We start from the raw sequence: 25,562 nt of genomic DNA, 5'->3' as shown, positions 1-25,562 counted from the left end.
TACCGCATTTCTAACCAGACAGCAAACAGAAATCAGAGGATCGAAGATTCAGTCTGGTAAGAAAATCTAATTTATTTCCTATTCCTTATAGCTAATCTGATGTTGATGCATATTTTGCCATCTGAACACATGAAACGCTTATTGGCATCTACATATATGTTCATGTTTTAGAACAATAGTAAATTACATCGTTTTATTTTGTCTGTATGCTTTCGCTACAACTCGGAATTTAGCCTTAAAGTATAGGCATTTTATGCACTAAAGTCTAAATTGCCCAGAATCTGGATTAGCAAAAAACATTCAAAATCATCTGGGGCATTCAGACTCTAAAAATCCAGGCATTGTTCCCAAGATTTACCAAAAACTGTATTTTGCAAAACTGCTTCCAAATGTGGACCAGGTTTCAGCCTGTCCAGATATAACCATGTAGCACAATCACGCAACCAACTGATGGAATGCACAGCTGAACGCTTAAATATATCGAAAATTAGACATGATTCCACAATTCAGTTGGATTAAATCTGCAGCCAGACATATGTCTTGCCTAAAAGACCTGTCTCTTGCTCTCTCCTCCAGCTCTGCTTCACTCCCACTTTATTTGATTGCGATTTCCTGTCCTAATGCGTTTTATACCTTTTTCTATAGAGTGTAAGCTCATTTTAGCAGGGACCTCTTCAACCTGTCGTTCCTGTAAGTTTTCCTGCAATTGTCCTATTTATAGTTAAATCCCCCCTCTCATAATATTGTAAAGCGCTACGGAATCTGTTGGCGCTATATAAATGGCGATAATAATAATAAAAGAGTCCATCATTACAAAAATATTTAATTAGCATAGTTTACATTTTTTTCAACTTTATGGGAGAAACTTGGTTCCACACAGGGGTCCAATATACTGTAATAATTACAATATTAAAATGTATATAACTCATATTTTTGAAATTGATATAATGTATTTAATTCATATTTGAGTATCCTATTTTTGCCATTTGCCCGCCAGTTAACTTTTATTGCAGGTTTCAATTGATTTGACTGCAAAAAGCAGGTTTAATTATTTGGGGAATCTGCCTTTTACTAGCTTTGTTTAGTGCTAGTCCAGGTAAAATGTAATGTGTGATGAATGTGTAATCTATTTTATCTAGAATTCACATGTTAGAATTGTAAAGCAGACACCAAATGGTATGAAATGAGATATTGCTTGATAAGTTGAAATAACCAAATTTAAATCAACCCCACACACACACACTTAGAAAATATAAGAATTGTGTTTTTTTGTTGTTTTTTTGTTTTTTGGTTTTTTTTGGCAATTTGTTTACTTTGACCAAATGTTACTGATCTGGACTTTAGTGAATAAATCCCTCTTAATTACCAAAGTATGACTTCAAAGTGAATTTCAAATTTAAGGTCAAAACAGCCAAATTGACAACATTGCTGACTTGGAGAATTTTTCAAATTCAATTATTTTGGACTAAAAATTCACTCTGAATTTCCAAAAATTCTCACTTAAAATAAGAAGCAAGTGTGTGTAGTTTTCACTTAAACTGTGTATTCTGCTTCAGATGAATAATGCACTAGTAATGCATATAATTAAACCGAATTTGGATGATGTAGACTGTTCCGCTTTGCTTTGTTGTTTTTTGCTATATGTACGAGGTCTAGGCTTCACCATATATTACAATGGAATTAGGTTTCTGGACATCAATTTAACAGAAGAATTTTAGTTTTAGAGTTTTAGAAGCCACCAATGTTAAATTACTTGCTGATGTGTGTATGCCTGTTGGTCTCTCTGCCTCTTTTAAAGAATTAAATCTCTGCACTGCAGCAAATTGAAATCTGAAACGCAAAATACAAACTTGACAAAGACCTTTGTTTAGGTTGAAACGTTGCTCTGTTCCATATTTTGATCCAATAAATCTGCTTTATCTCTGAACCCTGTTAGTGCCTGAAGCCCCTTCTCCCATATACCATATGTTAAGGACTGGCTAGTCCTATTTCAGTAAGTGGTTTTATGGTAAAGTAGCTAAGCTGTGACTAGAGCAGAGTTTGCACATTTTAAAGTTCTTTCTGCCTAAACTTTGCAATTTAGGTTTCAGTTTGAGACAGGTCAACGTTTAGCAAGTACACTCCTATATAATGTCCCTCATAAGGCTCTGGAATAATGCAAAGTAAGGTATGTTCAGAATACAAATATAACTTCTGTCTTTCAGCAAACTAATCACAAAGCAAAAGATTGTAAGCTCCCACTGTCAAACCAGAAAATGAGCACATGATTAGGTTTATATAGGCTTGTAACGAGCTGCAGCTGGGAAAATTAAACACCAATGTGATGCAGGAGGAATACACCCCTGTAAAAAAATCTGATAAATCAACAGCTCTAAATGGCTTGAAATTCAGCCAGTGGCACATAGAGAATTATTTAACCCCTTAAGGACCAAACTTCTGGAATAAAAGGGAATCATGACATGTCACACATGTCATGTGTCCTTAAGGGGTTAAAGGACCCAACTTAAAATAAATCTATGGAGTTAAACTAGTTTATAATTCATAGCTGTTACTTTAAATATGTTTTGTAGTATTCAATGACCATGTTTTTATGTGTACAATATTGACCTTGGGGCCTTTTACACAAGTCATGTGAGTGTGACTACATGCCTCACCCCCTTTATTCTATGTTTTATACAGTTTACACTATGCTAATTTTGTATTTATTTCAGATACAAAAAATATTCTTGAATATTCATTTGAATGCCAGCTTGGAAAATGTAAGTCTTTTTAGATATGTTATGTGTGTCTCACTATTTTGTGTACTGATATTTTTTTTTTTCTTGTTATACATATATACATTTTTATTAGAAAGCCACCTAGAATTTCATAAAACAGTCCCGACCCTGGCCATACCCCTAAAATTAGTGTCCCTTTTATCCATTTGAAATGTTGGGAGACATGTAAGGGAGATATTAGAGAAAATAGAGGGAATATTTTAAACAATTATACAATTTTATATATCTCACTTTTTTTTTTATGTAAAAAAAAAAAAGCTACCTACTTTACATTTAAAAAAAAATACAAAACAGATATTGGAATTAAAGGGACACTCCAGGCACCCAGACCACTTCTGCTCATTGGAGTGGTCTGGGTGCCAACTCCCACTACCTTTAACCCTGCAAGTGTAATTATTGCAGTTTTTCATAAACTGCAATAATGACATTGCAGGGTTAACTCCACCTCTAGTGGCTGTCTACTAGACAGCCACTAGAGGTCACTTCCTGGTCCGTAGCACAGGAAACCTGTGCTAGAGCGTCGCTGGACGTCCTCACGCTGTGTGAGGACCTCCAGCGTCGCTCAAAACCCCATAGGAAAGCATTGAAATTATTTTTCAATGCTTTCCTATGGGGAGACGGAATGCGCATGCACGGCATTTTCGCGCATGCGCATTAGGTCTCCTCGGCCGGTGGGTGGGATCAGTCTCGCCCACCGGCTGACGCAATCACAAGGAGGAGCGTCACGGAGGAGGAGACAGCGACGAGGGACATCGCCGCTGCCTCAGGTAAGTCACTGAAGGGGTTTTCACCCCTTCAGTACCTGGGGATTGGTGGGTGGGAGGGAGAGGGACCCTCCAGTGCCAGGAAAACGGATCGTTTTCCTGGCACTGGAGTTTCCCTTTAAACACTTTAAGGAAACTAAACTATTTGGGCAATACTCACCCTTCTTATTAAAAAAAAAACTATATATATATATGTATGTATGTATGTTGGTTGGGAAAAAAATCTAATATTCTCAATCAAAATGCCACAAATTTCGAATTATATATAAACACGTTACATGCCAATTTGCCTCCTACTTCTTTTTCTTTCATTTATAACGGGTAAACCTTTGTTCATCTTTTAGGAGCGATATGGTAACGTTGATCTTTCTGCTATTAGTGTTTTCAAAAATCCCAAGTGGAGAGTCTAAATTGTGCGGTAAGTAACATCTTGTTATTTAGCATATTCAAGCTTGAGAATTAAATAAAATCAATAGGGAAAATCCAAATGTATTTATATATACACATAGTGCGACATTACAAACAGTGGGGAAATGGTTTTTTTCTTTTTAACACAATTCTGTAAACCGATTTATTATTATTAGTAGTAGTAGTATTCATAAAGTGCCAAATTCTACAGCGCTGTACAATAGTTGATTTTTTTTAATTGATCTTTTGAAAGAACTAGTACAGAGGGACAGTGAGAGATCAAGAGAGAATATATTTGCATGTCATCTGCATAGAGTGATACTGGAAGAGTAAAGGAATATTAGTATACCAAGAGAGGCATTATTATTATTATTATTATTGTCATTTATATAGCGCCACAATATTTTGTTGCGCTTTACAATATTATAAGAGGGGGGGATTAAACTATAAATAGGACAATTGAAAAAAACTTACAGGAACAAAAGGTTGAAGCGAACCCTGCTTAAACAAGCTTACAGTCTATAGGAGATGGGGTATGTGACAAACGCCGTTTTCCACAGACGTTTGCCACGGACTCCTGGAGCAGTGTGGAAGCTGGCCTCCGGCCCACCGACTAAGGGCCATGTCAGCGACTGTAAAGACCCATATTTTGTTCCCCTTTGTTCCCCTGGTTCGGCACTTTCCATTTGTGCGCGTAGAACTGAGCAGTAGCTCACTGGCAGCCGTTCGCATGGACCAAGACTGCGAAAAGTCTCAGGGGGACTTAGTGGCGAATGCCCTGAAACTATTTTTGCGGTTCCCAGTCGGTCACCAGCGGCACTTAGCCGCGATTCTATGGAACGATTTTCGGCATGAAGACTTCACAGTTCCCGGTCAGTCCACAGCGGCACTAAGCCGCAATTCTATGGAACTATTTTGGGCATAGGACCATGCGTGCGGTCGGTCACATTATGACTTCCAGGAAAATCCTGTACCGACTTGGGTGATTTTTGGTAATGTTGGTCACCCAGATTGGGGCTATCAGGGGTTGTAACTTTTAAGGGGGTTTATGTATTTTTAAGATGTGTCCTTTTTCTGCCTGGAGATAATTGATTTTGTACAGTTCCTGACTCAATTATCTCACAGGCACTGTGGAGGTTTTATCTTGTTTTGTTTGGGATTGTCCGGGACCTGAGAGCCAATGTAATCGTGTGTATGTTTCTACTGTAGTCTAGTCTACTCTCAGGTCCAGAAGGGAGTGCCCCTTCATATAAGGCCAGTTGTGGCTGCCAATTAACGTATTCCAGCTTGTACTCCCAGAACTATGTGTCGTCTGATTACTGAGGGGAAAGGGCTATTCTTTAATCACTGTTCCAGTGTGGAGGATTCAGCGGGGAAAGTCCTTGTAAGGACTAGAGCTCCCAGGACTGAGTGTCGTCCAGTGCCTGGGGGTGTCTTAAGCGAATTCCCCATTCGGCTCCAGGATGGAGTGGTTCCAGGACCCCAGTCAAGCACCCAGTGCAAGGGCTTCTCTGTATGAACACAATACGAATCTATAATGGAGAAAGTCTGAATGGGTGCATGACTTCCTCCAGGAGGGTTCAGTACAACGGGAGAATCTTTGCAGGTAGCATGTTGATTTAATGTGCCATGGTTGGGGGCGTGTCCTCCTTGAGGTGCATGTATGGAGCGGGGCTGCAATGTTCATGGCAGAGGTGAGGGAAGTGTTATATGTGGAGATGGCCAGTGAGGGACAGGAGAGGGAAGGGATGGATAGGAGTTGTGAATCAATATCAGCTGACAGTGGCTGGAGATCAATAGAATTAAGGTTCCTCCTGAGTTGAGGGGAGTTAGGCTGAGATTGTTGGGTGTGGGGATTATCGAGAGCACACAAGAGGTGGTGATCAGAAAGGGGAAATGAAGGGATGCAGATATTAGATACTGTACATTCATAAGAAAAAATAAGCCCACTGTGATAGCCCAAGGGAGGAAGTAGTTTAGAGTAGGGAAGTGCATGGGCATAAAATTTGTTTGGGGTTGGCTTTTCCTACATTTGGGACTTAAGCTATTTGGCACTTCCGAAATCCGGAACTTCAGCAATTCGGCACTTCAGCACTTCAGAACGGTTCGGTTCGGCACTTCTGAAATTCGGGACTTCGGCACTTCCGAAATTCGTGACTTCAGCACTTTTGAAATTCCCTAACCCTACTATTATTCTGGGTAGGGTTAGGGGTAGGGTTAGATTCCTGTCATCATTCCCTTAATTTTCTTTCCCTCTCCTGTCTTGCCACTTTTCAGAAATCGAAGCACTTCGGCAATTCCGGACTTTGGAAATTCGGACATTCGAAAGCATCCGAATGTCCGAATTGCCAAATTCGCCCAAATTTAAATTCAGACCGAAACAAATTGCACATGTCTAGTTTAGAGGCTTCTAAGGTCAAGGCTGGGTTAATGGGAATATTGAAGAACCTGAGAATATATAGATCGAGAACCATAAGGCAGAATTTTGAAGAACACTGAAATAGAGTGGTTGAGGAGAAAAGGAAGAGCCAGAAAAAGAAACACTGAAAGCTAGCTGGGTAGGAGGAGAACCAGGACACATTAGAGTCTCATATCTCAAGATTTTGGAGGATGAGAAAAAGTTGTTGATGATCAACCTTGTCAAAAGCAGCAGAAAGGTCAAGAAGAATTAGGAGAGAATAGTAACCACCTTAGCAGGAATTGAATTGGTGGATACTTGAATCAGGGCAGTTTTGATGAGTGACAAGCCCAGAATCCAGACTGAAGCAGGTCGAGCAGAGAGTTGGATTTAATTTGGTCAATCAAACGTGCACAAGAGTCTCAAAGATCTTGGAAGCAAAAGCTAATAGCAAGACAGGGTGGTAGTTGGATGGAGTCAGGGTCAAGGTTGGGCTTTTTATAGAATTGAGGTATTTAATCCCATGCTTGAAGGGTGAAGGAAATATGCCAGAAGACAGGGAGAGATTTAATATTTTAGTGAGGGGAAGAGCAAGAGAAGGGGATAGAATTGAAGTGAGATGTGAAGGAATAGGATCGCGGGAACAAGTAGTGGGCCTGGAGGACTGAAGCAGAGCAGAAACTCTTCTGGCACTGAGGTGTGAGTGAGCATAGAACAGAGGGGTGAGTGGGGTTGGGGGAAAGTATTGGTAGGGGTAGGAGATGCACCTAATGTTGTGATATTTTACACATCTACACCTATGAATTTATACACTTAGAAAATAACACTCCAAACATTAATAAGTCTGCCTTAATATAGTGGATAGAAAAAATACAAAAGAATTTAAACAAATTATATAAAAATATCTCCCACATTTAAAATACAGTTCCAGAAATTGGATCTGATATGTCATTGATACAAGATATAGACACAGCAAAGCAACCACAAAATGACTATCATAGAGCTTGGGGGCAGAGCACAGGGTGACACTAGCCACCAGGAAGCCTGTGTAGATGACATTGGCTGGGAAATCATGGTGGCCTACAGATGCAGGGAATCATTTAAGGGTTCTTCTTTGCCACTGTGGCAGGGTGCTGTACATAGTAGCCAATCTTTAAAAATTGGTCACTGTCTGGGCTGCTGGGATGGACTTACCTCTTTGAGGCTGTTGAGACAGGCTGGACTACTCCAGGCTGCTGGAATGAGTAGGCTCGTCCAGGAATCATCTGGCTCCTGGATGCATGTTGCTGCCCAGCCCTTGTCCTTCTTTGGTGGGTGGTCACATGCTTTTCTTCTGTCATGGATCCCTCCCTGGCCATCCTCAGACCATGTGACCATGACATAACTCATATAGGATACAAGAGGAGGACCAGGCTACCAAGCTGATGCAGGTGGAGTTTCAAGGCCCTGTGTAATCTGGTATCGACAGGCATGTACCATTTGTCCAGCTGTTGTGGACTACGGAAGCCATAATTATCAGCCAGCCCAGTGCAATCTGCATAGCTGCAGAGTCATAGTTTATGTGTAAATGTTATATGTTTGTGTTAACCCCTTGCAGCGTCCGCTCCTTCCTGTTGAAGAAGCTTTTTGCCAAGAAATGTAATCTTGCACAAAATATTCTTTTATATCCAGTTAGGTCCATAAATATTTAGACACTGACACAATTTTCCTAATTCTGGCTCTGTACGCCACTACAATAGATTTGAAATGTAACAACTGAGAGCATTTGAAATGCAGATTTTATGCTTTAACAAAAATGTGGTAAGGAATTGCAACCATTTTCATACACAGTCCCCTTCTTTCAGGGGCTCAAATGTAATTGAGAATTAATTTTGAATTCTCATTTTGTTAAATAACCCTGACTGTTTATTTCCATTCACCTCCACATATTCCGAATATATATATATATATATATATATATATATGTTCAGTAGCAGAAAATGTATTAATTCATTTATAAAATATTTTATCAGAAGCGATACATAGAGATTTCTCTTGTTCCGGGTAAATGGCAAAGCTTATAACATTGGTTGACAGAGAGACAAGATGGCAACCAGATCCAGGATAATTGTGTGGATTTTTACATTTATTTTTTCGGATCTCGCAAACACATAGTTGACAGATATAAGAATTTAAATTGACATAATATTAAAAGTCCTAGAAAGAAAAAGTATCCCTTTCAGTGCTTGAAATTCCTTGCTAAAAAATTCATGTCAATTATGAATCATCTATTTAGAGCAAACTTCAGTGTCTGAGATAAAGAAGAACATTATCGACCAATTGTCTTGCTGGAAGGACCAAACGGACATGCAATATAAGAGGTATAACTCTGATCAGACCGGTGAAGGTAACGTCTACAGATTCAGAAGCTGTAATGAACTCCGAAATGTCAACAATGATATTAAAGGTGAGAGAGCCAATATATATATATTTATATATATATATATTATATTTACATAGTCTGAAAATATACGTGTCCATCAAGTTCAGCCTTGCCCATATCTGACAATGGCACGGATTTGAGGTTCCGTTTTAGCAATATATGATGATAGACAGCAGGACAAGGTATACACCCGAGGAAGACTGGTTGATCGAAACGAGTTGTGTGGATTACCTGCTGACTTATTTGAATGTATTATCTATTGCGGTATTTGTCCAAAAGAAAAATTAAAACCAAGTAGAAAAGGCGCTATATACACTTATATAAAGTGCAATATTACTTTTAAAGCAACACATTTCCCTGGGGCTAATTATTGCAGAATCTGGGGAGATATATAGACTTTATCCAGCACAGTTCCTTGCTTTCTGTCACACTACACAGATGAAATACCAGCTACTAGAAGTCATCAAAGTTTTCTATAATTCTAATCAGTGGCGGATCCAGGGGGGGGGCAACGGGGCAATCCCCGCCCCCCCGAGAAAACAGACGGTCTCCCTCTCCCCTGCCAGCACATGCAGGCGCCAGAGATCTCCCTGCCCTGTCCGCAGGCACCGTGCTGGCAGCCAGCAGGGGGAGGGAGTGAGAGAGGACCCGGGAGTTCAGCCCGCAGCTCCTCCGGGTACTACTCTCGCGAGCACGGAGCATTGCCGTGGTTACCACGGCAACGCTCCAAATCTCGCATGAGTGAACTCTAGCCCTGGAGCTGTGGGCTAGAGTTCACTCTCCCCACTGAGCCACCAGGGAATCCCACTGGGACCACCAGGGAATCCCCACCTGACCACTAGGGATCAAGAAATGTCCCCCCTCCTCCCAGTAAAGGTAAGAAGGGAGGGGGGACATAATGAATATTTATTTTAATTGAATTTCAAAAAATATTATAAAAAAAAAGCCCCCCTACCCTTCTTATCACACACACACACACACTCTACAAACATACACTGCCCCTAATACACACACATTGCCCCCCATACACACACACTGCCCCATACACACACACACTGCCCCCAATACACACACACTGACCCCAATACACACACACTGCCCCCCATACACACATACTGCCCCCCATACACACACTGCCGCAGCCAGAATGATTGCCTCATGGATCCGCGCCATTACAGGTACCCACTCCAAGCCTCCATGCGGCCAGGTGGATGACAAAAACCGCCACGGCGGGAAGCGACACCATACTACCCAAGCGCACACACTCACTCCCACACACGCTGGAGATGGGCCACCGAACATCCTCTACAGCCACACCACTCACTTAGTCGCAGAATTCAGAACCAGCAAGGCACAACTCTACGCCCCGAGGGTATGGCAGACCGCCATGTTGCTGAACAGAGGGAAGCTTGCCACAGGAATGCAGGAGCTGGATCCATGCCCGAGGCTCAACCGGCGGAACCTGCAACACCGGGAAACGAGAAATCCCTGTAAGGGGCATAGGCTGAGGCACCCACCACATTGCTGTGCAGCCGACATGCCCTGCTCTGAACTGTAGGATCAGGACTCTGGCTGCGATATGCAAGCCCAGTAAACCAGGGCACCCTGCACATGAATATCCCAAGGGTTTGCTGTTTCGCATACTACACCGGACTAACCGTAGACACTGCTATAGCTCACAATAAAATTGCCATAATGTCTATATACTTCACGCACACTATGAGTTAATGCAGGACACCTGTACACCTAACATAGGCTGACCCAGGCGAGGCAAAGGCTTATAGGCAGTTCACACGTTGCCTTGGTAGACAATTTTAGGCTCAGCAGCAGTTCTTGTATTTTATTTTGACGCCTTTTATCCTTTACTTTTACAAGTTTAAGTTCATTGTTTATCACGTGTTCCCTGTGGTATGACGCTTAGTTTGAGCTAAAGGCAGTATACCCATATAATGTCTTGTCGGTACAGCGATGAGAGTTGAAGCAAAAACGAGGACCAAATAGCAAGAAAACAGCATAGGTCACAGAGATAGCCAACAGGCTGTATATGTAACCATGTCGTTCTAAATAACTACAAAATGTACACTGTTTTTCATGCCACACAACTACTATTCAATGTTTCATGATACGAAGGTACCTGCTGTTGTGGCAGTGCATTCCCGCTTGTCTAAACTATGTACGAATAAAATAAAGCATTACAAAAAAAAGTTCTCTTGTCTTGAAGGTAAAAAATAATAAAATTAGGGGCATTATGGAATCCATTCCTAATGTTGTACAGTGATCATTTACCTGTCAAAGACTTCTTAATAAAAATAGAAGGACCAGAAAACCAAGACTTCTGTCAATCACAGGTTTATTGGAGAAATATTAACCAGGCAGTATTGGGTGACATAGATCAGTTAACCTCTATAGTGGTAATCTAGACACTAGAGAAAAAAAAAGCATGGCCCACTTAGGTTGCCAAAGACCCACAAAATTACACAATGTGGTGTACAGGAGCAATGCAGCAGCTTGTCCAAAGTTTAATCCTCTACTTAAATCTCAATCACAAAAGTTATTATTATCAAAATAAAATATTATAGGCCAATAAGTGTTGGTTAATCCATGTAAGGACTATAGGAGAGCAAAAAATGGGTCGCAAGAGAATACTGAGAACGGGCAGCAGCTGTAATAGCCTGCCCTTCGGTGGGTCCCCGCTTAGTTCTCAAGCTGGTTTTTGCTCATCTTGTGCCATCACAGAGAGAACATCTCTGAAACATATCAGACTGGTCCCACCCATACGGGCAGTCCAGATCCGAAATGCCAGCAAGTTACCTCTGCACGAGAAACACAGCAACCCCAGACGATCGTTTCAGCCTTGTTAGGCATCATCAGTGAAGCATAGCTGATGTCTCCCTAGGCAATGTAAGGACTATAATACATATTAATAAACTAATAGCAATTTGGAACTACGTTATTTTAAGAATTTACAGCTATTTAAAATTACACTGCTTTCCATTTACTTGTTGGTTTGAAAGATTTTATGTCCATGCAGTGTAAATTTAAGCTAAATCCAATTTAAACTCATCGTGGCACATCTGAGCCATTCATTGGCTTGTTATTAGTAAAATAGTTTTTGCATGAATTCTTCAGATGGGGTTTATACTCTGACCACTGAACATGGAATGACCTACCAGACTTTTTGTGACATGACCACTAATGGTGGAGGTTGGACTTTGGTGGCCAGTATTCATGAGAACAACATAAATGGCAAGTGCACATTTGGTGATCGATGGTCCAGTCAACAGGGGAATGATCCCAACAACCCAGAGGGTGAAGGAAACTGGGCAAACTATGCCACTTTTGGGACACCTGAAGGAGCCACAAGTGATGACTATAAGGTACAATATGATACAGATCAAAATTGTTTCAATATTTTTAAATACTTGGTTTAGTCATGATATATTAGTCTATGACAAATATTGATCAAAACTGATGTCAATTTAAGCATTCAAAATGGGGGGAGAATATTGTGGAATCCTGAAAATTCGAGTGCTATATGAACATTCTTGTCAGGTTTCTCAGCTTGCATGAATATAAATAAAAAGCTCAGATATGAACCGATGGAGGTATTTGTTTTTTTGCACCAGAACAGCACACTATGTTATTTAATTATGCATTCTAAAAACCTTTATGTATTCATTTTTTAGAATCCTGGATATTATGATATTAGTGCTAAAGATGTGAGTGTGTGGCATGTTCCCAACAACACACCACTGCCTTATTGGAGAAATGCATCAATCCAAAGATACAGGACAGACACTGGCTTTTTAGAACAAGAAGGAACGAACCTCTTTCATTTGTATAAGGTGTGGATTTTCAGATATATATGTAGAATCCGTTCATCTACACCGTATGTATGAAACAGCAGAAACATAAATGGCATATGTGCCAGTGTGTATGCATGTAGGAATGTGTGTCTGTGTATCTGTGTTTGGGGTATGTATCTGTGTATGTGTGCCAGTGTGTGCCACATGCTTACATCGCTGCAGAATATGTCGGCGTTATGGGGTCCAAAATGATTTCTTGCACTGGGGCCCTGTCTGCAATAGTTCAGCTTCTGCACAAAGGGGATAGAGGGAAAAGACACACAGAGGGGATAGGAAGAAGAGACACACACATAGGATGGGGAAGAAAGAATAACAAAACAGGTACTGGTGGGAAGACGTCAGTGGGCATGAGGAAGGGGAGAAAGAGACACAGAGGGAATTGGGGAGGGGAAAAGAGACACAGGCTGCGCAGGAGAATGTCACACAAAGGTGCTGGGGAAAGGAAATAAGAGACACAAAACAGGGCTTGGGAGAAGTGAGAGACGCACAAGTTTGTTGTAAGAACACAAATGGAGAAAATGGGGAATAAAATACATTTAAGAGTGGTGTAAGACACAAGAGGTTATAAGAAATACAAAAGAGGTAATAATTTCAAGAAGTGGGTTAAGACACACACAGGTAAAGGTGCATTATTTTGGTGGGGGGTGCAAAATGCATGTTTTCCTGTGTAGCACAAAGTGCTTGCACCAGCCCTGCTCATAGGTCAAAATGCCATCCAAACGTTTACTGGTGCATGCTTCTAAATTGGACATTCTTTAATCATTTGTTCCTTAGAAATACCCAGTGAAATACAATGCTGGAACCTGCCCTCAAAATAACGGTCCAGCTATACCTATTGTATATGACTTCGGAGATACTGAAAAGACAACCAACTTCTATTCACCAAGTGGAAGAGGTAAGAGGAGTTGACTTTGCTCAATTTAAAAATAACTTGCAACTTATCAGAACACAATAAAATATAATAAACACCTTTGGTTGGAATTCCCACTACTGGTTCCATACTGGTTGTACGTTCACGTGCTAGTAAAATTAAACATCCCACTGACTTCTGAAATCTTATCCTCGTTAACTAAAATATATAATCTAAGCACCATAACTACAACTATTTATGAGTGTCATATGCAAAGTTTCAGATGTGTACAGGTCCAAGGTTACATTCCATTCTCCGGTGTTAGGAGTCCCTGGATCCCCTCCCATGGTAAATAGTCAAACCATTTTTGAACAGTGTGACTTTTACCAAAGTCCTCTTTGTGCCTCATCTTCATATATAGCTAACATGGACATTCCTATTTCTTCATTAGTAACATGAATTCCACCTCTCTCTCATGAGCCGGTCAGCCAATGGATATAACCCAGATAGGGACGAATTTAATATAGCTATTGAGGAAGGGGAATGTATATTCTTTTACATTGTACTTTTTTTTTTCAGCAGGGCTTTCTTCACCTACTGTTCCAGTATGTCCATCATGTTTTGTAAGAATTTAGTGTGTGTCTCGTTTACTTATTTACAGCAATGCAGATTATGTTGGCGCTATAAACATAATTGTTATGGTAATTATCGATGAAGAGGGGTTGGACATGAGGAACCTAGATGATCCGGGCAACAGTCAAACAAAAATTTCTTAACTACTTGTTGTGGGACAGAGTCAATGGACCCTTCCACCAAAACCACTAGAGTAGGCTATATTAGTGGATATAGTGCCCAGACTGATCCTAGTTTGAGCCTATTACTGACAATGATCACTATGGAAAACAATAGTCCGTATTCATAAATGGCTGCATTATTTACTTTACAATAACATTTTCCATTTTTTGTATTATTCACAATTAACAGTTTGTGTGTTATATTCATGAAACTCCACAGGACAGTTTATTGCTGGTTTTATTCAATTTCGTGTCTTTAACCATGAAAGTTCAGTCCAAGCTCTTTGTCCTGGAATGAAAGTTATAGGATGTGATTCGGAACATGTGAGTATCTTGTAAAGTTATGTTGTTTCAATAGTGTGCAACAACACTTATCTAATTAAAACAGAAATATCACGGAGATGTATGCATATGCCACTAGTGAACTATAGATTGTGATTAATTAATGAATTCTTTTTTTTAACTGGGACTGGTTAAGATGTTTCAGATACTTTTGGCCTTATGCAAGTCTGAGTTAAAAAGTTCCCTGCTGGAAACCAGAACAGTTCTTAGCTTATGGAGGACACTATCAACCCTTAATGCTGGACACTATAATTTTATTGTATTTTAACTACTTGTATATATTTTTATCAATGTATCTTAAATCTCCATTTCTTTGTCACTTTAACATACCGTATATACTCGAGTATAAGCCGAGTTTTTCAGAACATTTTTTTGTGCTGAAAAACCCCAACTCGGCTTATACTCAAGTCAAGTGTCTGTATTATGGCAATTTATATTGCCATAATACAGATGGGGGCCTGTGGGGGCTGCAGAGCTCTTACTTACCTCTCCTGCAGCTCCTGTCAGCTCCCTCCGCCTCCGCGCCGGTCCGTTCAGCACCTCAGCTCCCAGTGTAAATCTCGCGAGAGCCGCGGACCCGCGCGGAGGAGGAGGGAGCTGACAGTAGCTGCAGGAGAGGTAAGTAAGAGCTCTGCCAGACCCCCTCCTACACAGTCCATCCACTGGACCACCGGGGAGTGAGAGCCCCCCTTCCTGCCATGTATCAAGCAGGGAGGGGGGACGGAAAAAAATGAAATAATAATAAAATTATATTAAAAAAATAATAATAAAATTTAAAAATAATAATTAAATAAAATAAAAAATAATAATAAAAAAAAATTATTAAAATAATTAAAAATAATAATAATAAAATTGCCCACCCCCCACCAAGGCTCTGCAACACTCATACACACACACTGCACTCATATACACACACACTGCATTCATACACACACTGCACTCATACACACACTGCACTCATACACACACACACTGCACTCATATACACACACACTGCACTCATACACACACTGCATTCATACACACACGTTGCACTCATACACACACACTGCATTCATTATATACACACACTGTAAATAAATATTCAATTAATATAATGTTTTTAGGATCTCATTTTATTTAGAAATTTACCAGTAGCTGCTGCATTTCCCACCCTAGTCTTATACTCGAGTCAATAAGTTTTCCCAGTTTTTGGGGGTAAAATTAGGGGCCTCGGCTTATATTCAGGTCGGCTTAAACTCGAGTATATACGGTACCTGGGCGTGCTTGTTTTTTTAATGTGTGTGTGCATATATATATATATATATATATATATATATATATATACACAGTTGTGGGTGTGAATGTGTACGTGTTTATTTAATCATATATTTTACTTTGTCTTGCCCTGCATGCTAAAACTAATTTTCCCAGCCCCACTCAACATTGTCGGCTTGTTAACTTAAATGTTATTCACCGATCTGCTTATCTCTAAATAATTTTTAAAGACCGTTTTCAGTTGCCTGCCCACCCCAAGCTCTTCATTCAATTTTTTAGATGGAATCTCACATACAATTTTAGTTACCGTATATACTCGAGTATAAGCCGACCCGAATATAAGCCGAGGCCCCTAATTTTACCCCAAAAAACTGGGAAGTCTTATCGAGTATAAGACTAGGGTGGGAAATGCAGCAGCTACTGGTAAATTTCTAAATAAAATTAGATACTAAAAAAACTATATTAATTGAATATTTATTTACATTGTGTGTATATAATGAATGCAGTGTGTGTGTATATGAGTGCAGTGTGTGTATGAGTGCAGTGTGTGTATATGAGTGCAGTGTGTGTGTGTATGAGTGCAGTGTGTGTGTATATGAGTGCAGTGTGTGTATGAATGCAGTGTGTGTATGAATGCAGTGTGTGTGTATATGAGTGCAGTGTGTGTATGAGTGCAGTGTGTGTATATGAGTGCAGTGTGTTTGTATGAGTGCAGTGTGTTTGTATGAGTGCAGTGTGTGTATGAGTGCAGTGTGTGTATGAGTGCAGTGTGTGTATGAGTGCAGTGTGTGTATATGAGTGCAATGTGTGTATGAATGCAGTGTGACTGTGTGATGCAGTGTGTGTTTGTGTATGTGTTGCAGAGCCTTGGTTGGGGTGGGCATTTTTATTATTATTTTTTAATTATTATTTGGATTTTTTTGTTATCATATTATTATTTTAATAATTGTTATGTTATTATTTTTTATTTTATTATTATTTTTAAAATATTATTATTTAATTTTTTTATTCATATTTTTTTCGTCCCCCCTCCCTGCTTGATACATGGCAGGGAGGGGTCTCTCACTCCCTGGTGGTCCAGTGGCATTGGCAGTTCAGTGGAGGGGGCTGGCAGAGCGTTGACTTACCTCTCCTGCAGCTCCTGTCAGCTCCCTTCTCCTCCGCGCCGGTCCGGTCAGCTGCCTCTGCAAGTCCCAGTGTAAGTCTCGCAAGAGCCGCGCTATGACCCCGCGGCTCTCGCGAGACTTACACTGGGAGCGGACAGGGGAGCTGACCGGACCGGCGCGGAGGAGAAGGGAGCTGACAGGAGCTGCAGGAGAGGTAAGTCAACGCTCTGCCAGCCCCCCTCCTACACAGCCCCATTGTCTGTATTATGGCAATGTAAATTGCCATAATATAGACATTGACTCGAGTATAAGTCGAGTTGGGGTTTTTCAGCACAAAGAATGTGCTGAAAAACTCGACTTATACTCCGTATATACGGTAATTAGATATTACAGCTGCAAACACTACCTGCAATCAGAACACTCCTACTCTCCTTTAACCCCTAACACTTAGTTCTCATTCTCCTTACTTCTGCCCATTCTGCTTTTCTCAAAGTACTTACTCATCTGAGCAATGCTCGGTCTTCTCCTCTTTTCCTTTTCTCTCATCTCCCTCAGCATCAAAATATCTCCTTAAATCCACTTTCATCAACAACACAATCACATCCACATTAATCCATCTCTGCTACACTCCCCCCTTCTCTCATCTCATGCCCTGCACTCCTTTTTCTATTCTTTCTCTCCTGCTCCCACCCAATCTCATCCTAGACCCTGCCCATATAAAACCTATTCACACATTCTGTCACTATCTCTCCTCCTACTTCTAGAAGCTGGTGATGTCTCTCCCAACCCAGGGCCCTTCACCTCGTCTGCTCACACTAAAACAACTAGAAACCATGCAAACCTCATCCAAATACTCTGCAGTTTATCCTCCTCTACCAACATTCAGTGTGCAATCTGGAATGCCCGTTCCATCTGTAGCAATATTAAATCAACAGCCTCTTCGTCTCTAATTCCCTCACACTATTAGCACTCACCGAGACCTGGCTTTGCCCCTCTGATACCGCTACTCCAGCTTCTTTATGTTTTGATGCACTACAATTCTCCCACACTTCCAGACACAACTGTAAAGGCGGTGTATGCATCCTTCTCTCCCCTCAATGTACCTTTCAGTCTATCCTCCCTGACCCTGCCCTATCCTTTACTTCATTTGAAGTTCACACTGTCCATCTATTTAAACCCACTACTTTAAGAATTGCCCTCATCTATCGCCCAACCTAGGCTATTAATTGAACACTTTTCTTCCTCGCTACCCCACTTTCTCTCCTCTAGCAATCCTTCCCTAATACTTGGGGAGTTTAACATCCCAGTCAATAACCTCAACTGCCCTGATGCCTCCTGTCTGCCCTCTGTAACTTCCTCCTTTTGCCGCACACAGTGGTCTACTTCAGCAACTCATACAGCAGGAAACACTATTGACCTCATCTTCACCAATCTGTACCACCTCTTATCTCTCCAATGTTCCTTTATCTGACCACCAGCTGCTGACCTTTGACATTGGCATACCCCGTACCCAAATGTCACCACCCTCAACTTTCCAATCTCGCAGAAACCTCCACTGCCTTGATCTCCAGCATTTCTCCACCAAACTTCAAACTCTCCTTTTACCCATCGCAAATCTCACTTGCCCTAACTCTGCAAACTCATTCTACAACTCCACTCTCTCCTCTCATCAAGACATCATGGCACCTCCTACATTTAAATGCAGCAAGCGTTCCCATTTACAACCCTGGCACACCAAGCTGACCCTATATCTCAAAAAATGTTCCAGAACTGCTGAACGCTGTTGGAGAAAGTCTAACTCTGCACCTGAGTTCCTCCACTATAAATTTATGCTGCGCTCCTACACTCTGGCTCTTTCCTCTGCAAAAGTAAATTACTTCAACACCCTCATAAGTACACTGTACCGCCAACCCAAATGCTTATTTCACACTTTTAATGCACTCCTTCGTCTTGTTGCTCCCTCTCCACCCTGTCCGCCTCAAACTTTGCAGCTCACTTCACTGAGAATATATCTACAATCAAGGAAGAGATCTCTCTCCCTCCCCTTCCAATACATATTCCAATACATCACCCAACCATATTCACTCCACTGGCTGCTCTATGCTCATTCTCACCTACTACAACGGAAGAGGTTTCTGCTCTGCTCCGGTCCTTCCGCCCCCACCACCTGTTGCTTCGATCCTATTCCCTCATATCTCATCCGCACTCTGTCTTCCTCTCTTGCACTTCCTCTCATTAAAATTTTCAATCTCTCCCTTTCCGCCGGCACATTTTATTCACCCTTCAAGCATGCAAACATAACGCCGATTCTGAAAAAGCCCAACCTTGACCCCAACCAACTACTGCCCTATATCACTACTGCCATTTGCCTTGAGAGAATTGTGTATGCGAGATTGACAGACTTCCTCAAATCCAACTCTCTGCTTGACCTGCTTCAGTCTGAATTCCGCGCTTGTCACTCTGTTGAAACAGCTGTGACCAAAGTATCCAACAATTTAATTGCTGCTTAATCTCGCGGCCATTACTCTATGGTCCCCTACTGTTCTCCATCTATACTGCCTCCCTTGGTAAACTCATCAGCTCCTTTGGCTTACATTATCATTTATTTGCAGATGACACACGAATCTACCTGTCCTGATCTCTCTCCGCCCATCTTGACTCGTGTCTTTGACTGCCTCGTGATTTCCAACTGGATGACTGCTCACTTCCTTAAACTCAACCTGTCCAACACAGAACTTCTGGTCTTTCCTCCCTCAAGTGTTGCTACTCCCATGTCTGTCTCACTCCAAGTCAACAGTGCCACCATCACCTCTACCTTGCAGGCTCACTGCCTAGGTGTTCTCTTTGAATCCGACTTCTCCTTCACTCCTCATGTCCTGTCGATCACCAAATCATGTCGCTTCCATCTCAAAAACATAGCTCGCATCCGCCACTATTTAACACCATACACAGCTAAGGGGCTGGTCCATGCCGTTGTTCTTTCTTGCCTTGATTACTGCAATCCCCTCCTCAGTGGTCTTATATGTTCCCAGATTGCGTCGCTGCAATCTGTAATGAATGCGGGGGCGAGGATCATTTTCCTGTCTGCCTGCACCTCCCACACCTCCCCTCTCTGTCAGTCCCTACACTGGCTTCCACGGGGCCGGACTGGCCCACCGGGATACCGGGAAATTTCCCGGTGGGCCGCGGCACCTGGGGGCTGCGCTGAGCATGTATGTGCCACCGGGTGGCCGGTCCAGTGGCACACACTCTGAGGGGGCCGGACGGCGGCCACATTCCACTCTGGAGCCGCCAGACCGGGTGGCAGCCTCACTAATGCTAGGGGCTGAAGGAGGAGGAAGGAGCATGTCTCTCTACCATGCTCCCTCGCGGTTCCTGTGGGAATCGCTAAGGGAGCATGGTAGATAGACATGCTCCTCCCTTCTCCTTCAGCCCTCAGCGAGTCAGCATTAGTGACAGTGACAGGAGTGCCGCCAGACCGGCGAGGCTGCCACCCGGTCTGGCGGCTCCAGCGTGGAATGCGGTCGGCCCCACTCACTACTCGCAGGTAAATGGGAGGGTGAAGACAGGAATAAAGAGACACAAGGGGAGAGGGGAAATAAAACAGAGGGGCACAGGGAAAGGATGGGGGAAAGAGACAGAGGGGGGAGAGTGAGACACAGAGGGGGAAAAAGGGGGAATAGAGAGATGGTGGAGGGAGGAAAAGGGGGGAGAGAGAGACAGAGGGGAAGAGAGATGTGGGGGAGAGAGAGAGAGACAGAGGGGAAGGGAGATGTGGGAGAGAGAGAGACAGAGGGGAAGAGAGATGTGGGAGAGAGAGACAGAGGGGAAGAGAGATGTGGGAAAGAGAGAGACAGAGGGGAAGAGAGATGTGGGGGAGAGAGGGACACAGGGAAAGGGGGGAGAAAGAGACAGAGGGGAAGAGAGAAACAGAGGGAGAAAGGAGAGAGGCACACACGGGGAGGGGAAGAGAGAAACATAGAGAGAAAGGAGAGAGACACACAAGGGGAGGGGAAGAAAGAGACAGAGGGGGAAGAGAGAGACTGGGAAAGAGAGGGGAGACCCCCCCATGAGGCTCTCCTCTGCCAGCCGATCTCCCTCCCCATTCCACAGGCACCGTGCGGGCAGCCGGCAGGGGAGGGAGGAAGAGAGGACCCGGGAGCTGAGCCTGCAGCTCCTCTGCGTCCTTCTCGCATAAGCACAGAGCTTTGCCGTGGTTACCACGGCAATGCTCCGGCTCTCACGAGAGTGAACTCTAGCCCTGGAGCTATGGGCTAGAGTTCACTCTCACCACTGCGACCACTATGAATTCCTGGTGGTCGCAGTGTTGAGAGTGAACTCTAGCCCCATAGACACACTGCCCCCACACACACACCATACACATTCACACACTGCCCCCCATACACACACTGCCCACACACACCCCATTCACATTCACACATTGCCCCAATGCACACATTGCCTGCCCCCACACACACACAGCCCCCCATACACACACACACACAGCCCCCCATACACACATTTCCCCACACACCCTACGCATTCACACACTACACACCCCCCACACACACATACACTGAACCTTTCACACACACTGCACCCCTGCTCCTATACCCTACTACAGCCCCATATCCCAGCAGACCCCAGGTAAGTTGTCAAACTGTTCTTAAACGGTTTGACTACTTACTCTGTGAGGGGGTCCCGGCACTCCTTGCACCATAACCACTACACAGAGCAGTAGTGGTTATTGTGCATGGATTTTTTCTTTAAATAATCTTCAAGTGCCCCTCCCGGGATCAGGCTCTGGATCCTCCACTGGTATATGACATGTATATTAATGTGTGTATTAGTTATATAAATATATATATATATATATATATATATATATATATATATATATATATATAATTATGCCTATTATATTTACACATATATTTTTTTTTTTGTCAATCTGTATTTTTATTGAGGCATATTAGATGGGATACAGAATATAAAGAGGGAAATGCGCATTTAGTATACAGTAAAGGGTTCAATAACAATGGTGTCTAACATTTCCATAGTACTCGTACCTCTTTTTTTTTTTTTTTTTTAAATATTATGAATTAACGTTGCTCTTGCAATCAGGTTTGGTCAATATGTAGTTCCAGTCGCTTAACATAGACTAGTTGTATGGGATTAAGTGCTTAAGCTTCGCATAAGATTAATGTGCAAGTTCAATATTGCCCTGTTATATGGATTTAACTTAAAGAGTAGGAACACGCTAAATCAGTGTGCGTTTAGCTGCGTGCAAAGTTACAAGTTCCAATTGCTTACTGGCACAATTTTTAGTTAGCAGGCTTAATAAACATATAAGTAGGTTATCGCTTAAAAGTAACATGCTAGAACTTTTGCACATATTTTTAAAGAGAAATAACATGTTGGTCGAATGAATAAGCAAACATGCGTCTGGATAATCGTACAAACAATATGCTAATAACATTGATAGAAAATAAACTATGCTAGGCCTATTGATTATTGCGCTAAAGGCATCAACATGGAGAATATGTATGCATGTATAAATACTGCATAATACGGCAGATTTTAAAACCCCTGGCAACGGTTATGAACAAAAAGGTAAACGTTACTAGTGTGTTTAGGAAAGTCCAGGTATGGTTTAAGCATTACAGCCCCACTGTGTGTGAGGCCTATTCAGCTGCATCTCTCCTACAGATCGATCATCCAATCCCTATACGCAGCTGGGTGTAGGAGCAGTTGAAGAGGCTTAGCTGGTCAGCCATGCAGCCCTTCGTAGGCCTGGCGCCTCCTCGGCCCTGGATCAGTTTGAGGGCTGGTATCTTCAGGCCACGAGCCTGGGGTCCACTTGGGTCCAGGGTCTTTCCCGACGGGCGGGTGCGGCGAGCCTTGCGGGTATCTGACGCGAGTCGTCGTGCGGGTTCTGTAGCCCTCCGTTTGTGTGGCCGGTACCTGCGGGTTGGTCCCCTCGTTGCCCTCTGTCCAGGCAGGCGTTTCAGTTTGGTTGCTGTGGGTTGGCGTTTTTTTGCGCCCCTCAGAGGTTTCCCGTTCCTCCCAGGGCTGCTGGTTTGCCTTTTAGGTGGGTCAGGGAGTGGTATGACTGTAGGTGGTCGTATATGGGCCATTAGCTGGGCCCAAAACTTATCAAAAATGATGTCCAGAGAGTCTCTCGCTTTAGGAGTGGGGTAATGTGTTGCATGCTGCTGCTGCATGTTACAAGTGCAGTCGTCGCTTTTGGCCGCCATTTTCAAGGCCTTCCCCTCTGGTCCGTCTGCTGGAACCGTCGTTTGCATTAGCAGGTCAGTGACCGGGTTGGGCCTGTGTGGCGGGGACCGGGATGTCCCCCACCGGTCCAAAGGGGGGGGGGATGTTCCGTGCGTGCTCGTGGCTCGGGGTGTTGAGCGGGAAGCGGCCGCCTTCCCAACTCCTCTTCTCTCACTTGCCTCGATCCGCCGTTTCGGGTCCCGGGCTCTCCGGGAGACGGGGCCGGTATCTGCGGGCGCCTACCGGGTTCCTCCATCTATTGAGCCCCCGTTCGTATATTTTCCCGGTATGTGCGCCCTGATTTCCGGCGTGAAATTCCCCGTTCAGCGGGAGCTCGAGCTGAGCACGTCTTGCTCGCTCGCTAGCCAGGCTCCGCCCCCCCCATATTTACACATACATTAATGTACATTTATATATGCATAATACACAGAGAAATGTAATTAATATGTACCATATGTAATGAGCAGATATTGGCCCAGTCTTCTTGCTAGGTGCATACTCCAGCACAATAACATATTTAAAGTGAAGAGCGCACCCACAGGACTTCAAAATAAACAAGATAACGTAATTTTTTTACAGTTGTGCCCTACATACATTCACCATTTCAGTCCCATTACCAAGCATCCTTAATATGTCAAGGTAGTTGGACTGAAACATTGATTACATGCAAAGGCACGTCTGCTTAAAATAAATCAGCACTTTTGTTTATTTTGAAGCCTATGGGTGCTTTTTTTTACGTTGGAGTAATAATTTTTAATTTTAAGTTCTCTTTTCTAACTCTGTATCTGCACACTATACTGGCGCGACGCATTATGGGGCTGGTAAATATTTTTTTCCAGGGCTGCTTTTAATTCCCAGTCCGGCCCTGGGCTTCCAGTTAAATATAGGGCTCAATTTAAGATTTTGGTGCTTGCTCACAAGTCCCTACATAAAGCTGCTCCAACCTACCTATCCTCACTAACACACAAGTAAGTCCCGTCGAGGCCCCTGAGCTCTTCCGAAGACCTGCGTCTATCCTCTGTCCGTACTCCCACATCTGATGCTTGCCTCCAAGACTTCTCCAGGGTGGCACCTTTTCTGTGGAACTTCCTTTCCTTCTCCATTAGACTTTCACCCAGTCTCCACTCCTTCAAAAAGTCTTTGAAAACACACTTCTTCAGGAAAGCATATCACTTAAACTGTTAGTGGGTTTTCATCCCCATCCTCACCCCATATGACTCCTCTCCTGCAACTGTCAAAAATAACCTAGGTTCTCAGTGAATGCTTCTCTAGCAACCTATTTCATTACCCCTACTTATACCCTTTGTGTCACTGTACCCCACTCCCTCTAGCAGGTAAGATTATTGAGCAGGGCCTTAACCCCTCTGTTTCTGTGCATCGATTTGTCCGGTTACAATCACGTATCTGTTAGTCCACCCATTGTACAGCGCAACGGAATCTGATGGCACTATATAAATAATATAATAATAATAATAACTACATAAGCTACAAATTCCTGGGATTTGCAGCCAGTGTAGGAACTTCATTTATCTTCTTGAATAGATGAAATTTTAGCTAATAGTTTGTTGCCATGTTTCTAATGGTGTGATTGGTTAATAAATCCTAACCTCAAGTTTACTTTGAGGCTGTGTTCTATAAACAAACTTACAGCCCTCACCACTACCAATGTATTATGCCAAAATGTATCACCGTCTGCTTTCTCTAACTATGGCATCCACCATTCATTTTAACTATATTTGTCCTTTGGTGTTTTTTCAGCATTGTGTTGGAGGAGGAGGATATATTGTACTGATTAGACAATGTGGAGACTTCAACTCATTGGATTGGGATGGTTATGGGACACACACAGGATGGAGCTCAAGCAAAGAAATTACAGACTCAGCTATACTGCTCTTTTACCGTTAATACAGAAAGAAAAAAAATGTGACTCAATGAATTAAACTGATCACATGTGAATAAATGAACAGTGAAGTCAACGCACTTGTATTTATTGGTCATTAAATATGAGTACTGGTACTCCTGTCTAGAAAATGCCAAAGTTACATTTCCCAGACATCCCCTAACCCCCTTGCGTAGACAGGCTGTCTCTTTCTCATCTGTCTCTATTTCACATTAATATTGTTTCTTCATATCTATTCCACATGATCACATTCTAGCTTCTCCTGAATATTTACTGGGGCTTTAAAAGGACACACCAGGCACTATTACCATATTATATAACTGAAGTGTTTAAAAAGCCTAGTGTACAATGGTGCCATCAGTGGCTGCCCACAGCACAGCCCTCACTAGAGATGTAGCTAAG

The 25,562-nt window shown here is 42.6% G+C and overlaps 1 protein-coding gene across 1 annotated transcript; it reads left to right on the top strand.

Moving 5' to 3' along the window:
- On the top strand, positions 1 to 25,224 carry LOC134583386 (intelectin-1-like). Its single transcript, XM_063440284.1, has 9 exons — positions 1 to 56; positions 2,712 to 2,759; positions 3,886 to 3,959; positions 8,623 to 8,793; positions 11,899 to 12,146; positions 12,456 to 12,614; positions 13,410 to 13,530; positions 14,500 to 14,603; positions 25,019 to 25,224. The coding sequence occupies exons 2-9, from the start codon at positions 2,743 to 2,745 to the stop codon at positions 25,163 to 25,165; spliced, it is 1,041 nt and encodes a 346-aa protein (XP_063296354.1). The 5' UTR covers positions 1 to 56; positions 2,712 to 2,742; the 3' UTR covers positions 25,166 to 25,224.
- Positions 25,225 to 25,562: the final 338 nt, after the last annotated feature.

The sequence above is a fragment of the Pelobates fuscus genome, chromosome 13, assembly GCF_036172605.1.
Source record: "Pelobates fuscus isolate aPelFus1 chromosome 13, aPelFus1.pri, whole genome shotgun sequence".
In the NCBI taxonomy this organism is placed as follows: Eukaryota; Metazoa; Chordata; class Amphibia; order Anura; family Pelobatidae; genus Pelobates; species Pelobates fuscus.
Note: the sequence above shows the minus strand (reverse complement) of the source record. Positions and strands in the feature narration are given on the sequence as shown.

What these genes read in the sequence shown, in the direction of transcription:
- LOC134583386 (XM_063440284.1), top strand. An exon ending in CCACAAGTGATGACTATAAG is followed by an intron (nt 12,147 to 12,455) that starts GTACAATATGAT and finishes TTCATTTTTTAG; the next exon opens with AATCCTGGATATTATGATAT. An exon ending in CTATTCACCAAGTGGAAGAG is followed by an intron (nt 13,531 to 14,499) that starts GTAAGAGGAGTT and finishes GAAACTCCACAG; the next exon opens with GACAGTTTATTGCTGGTTTT.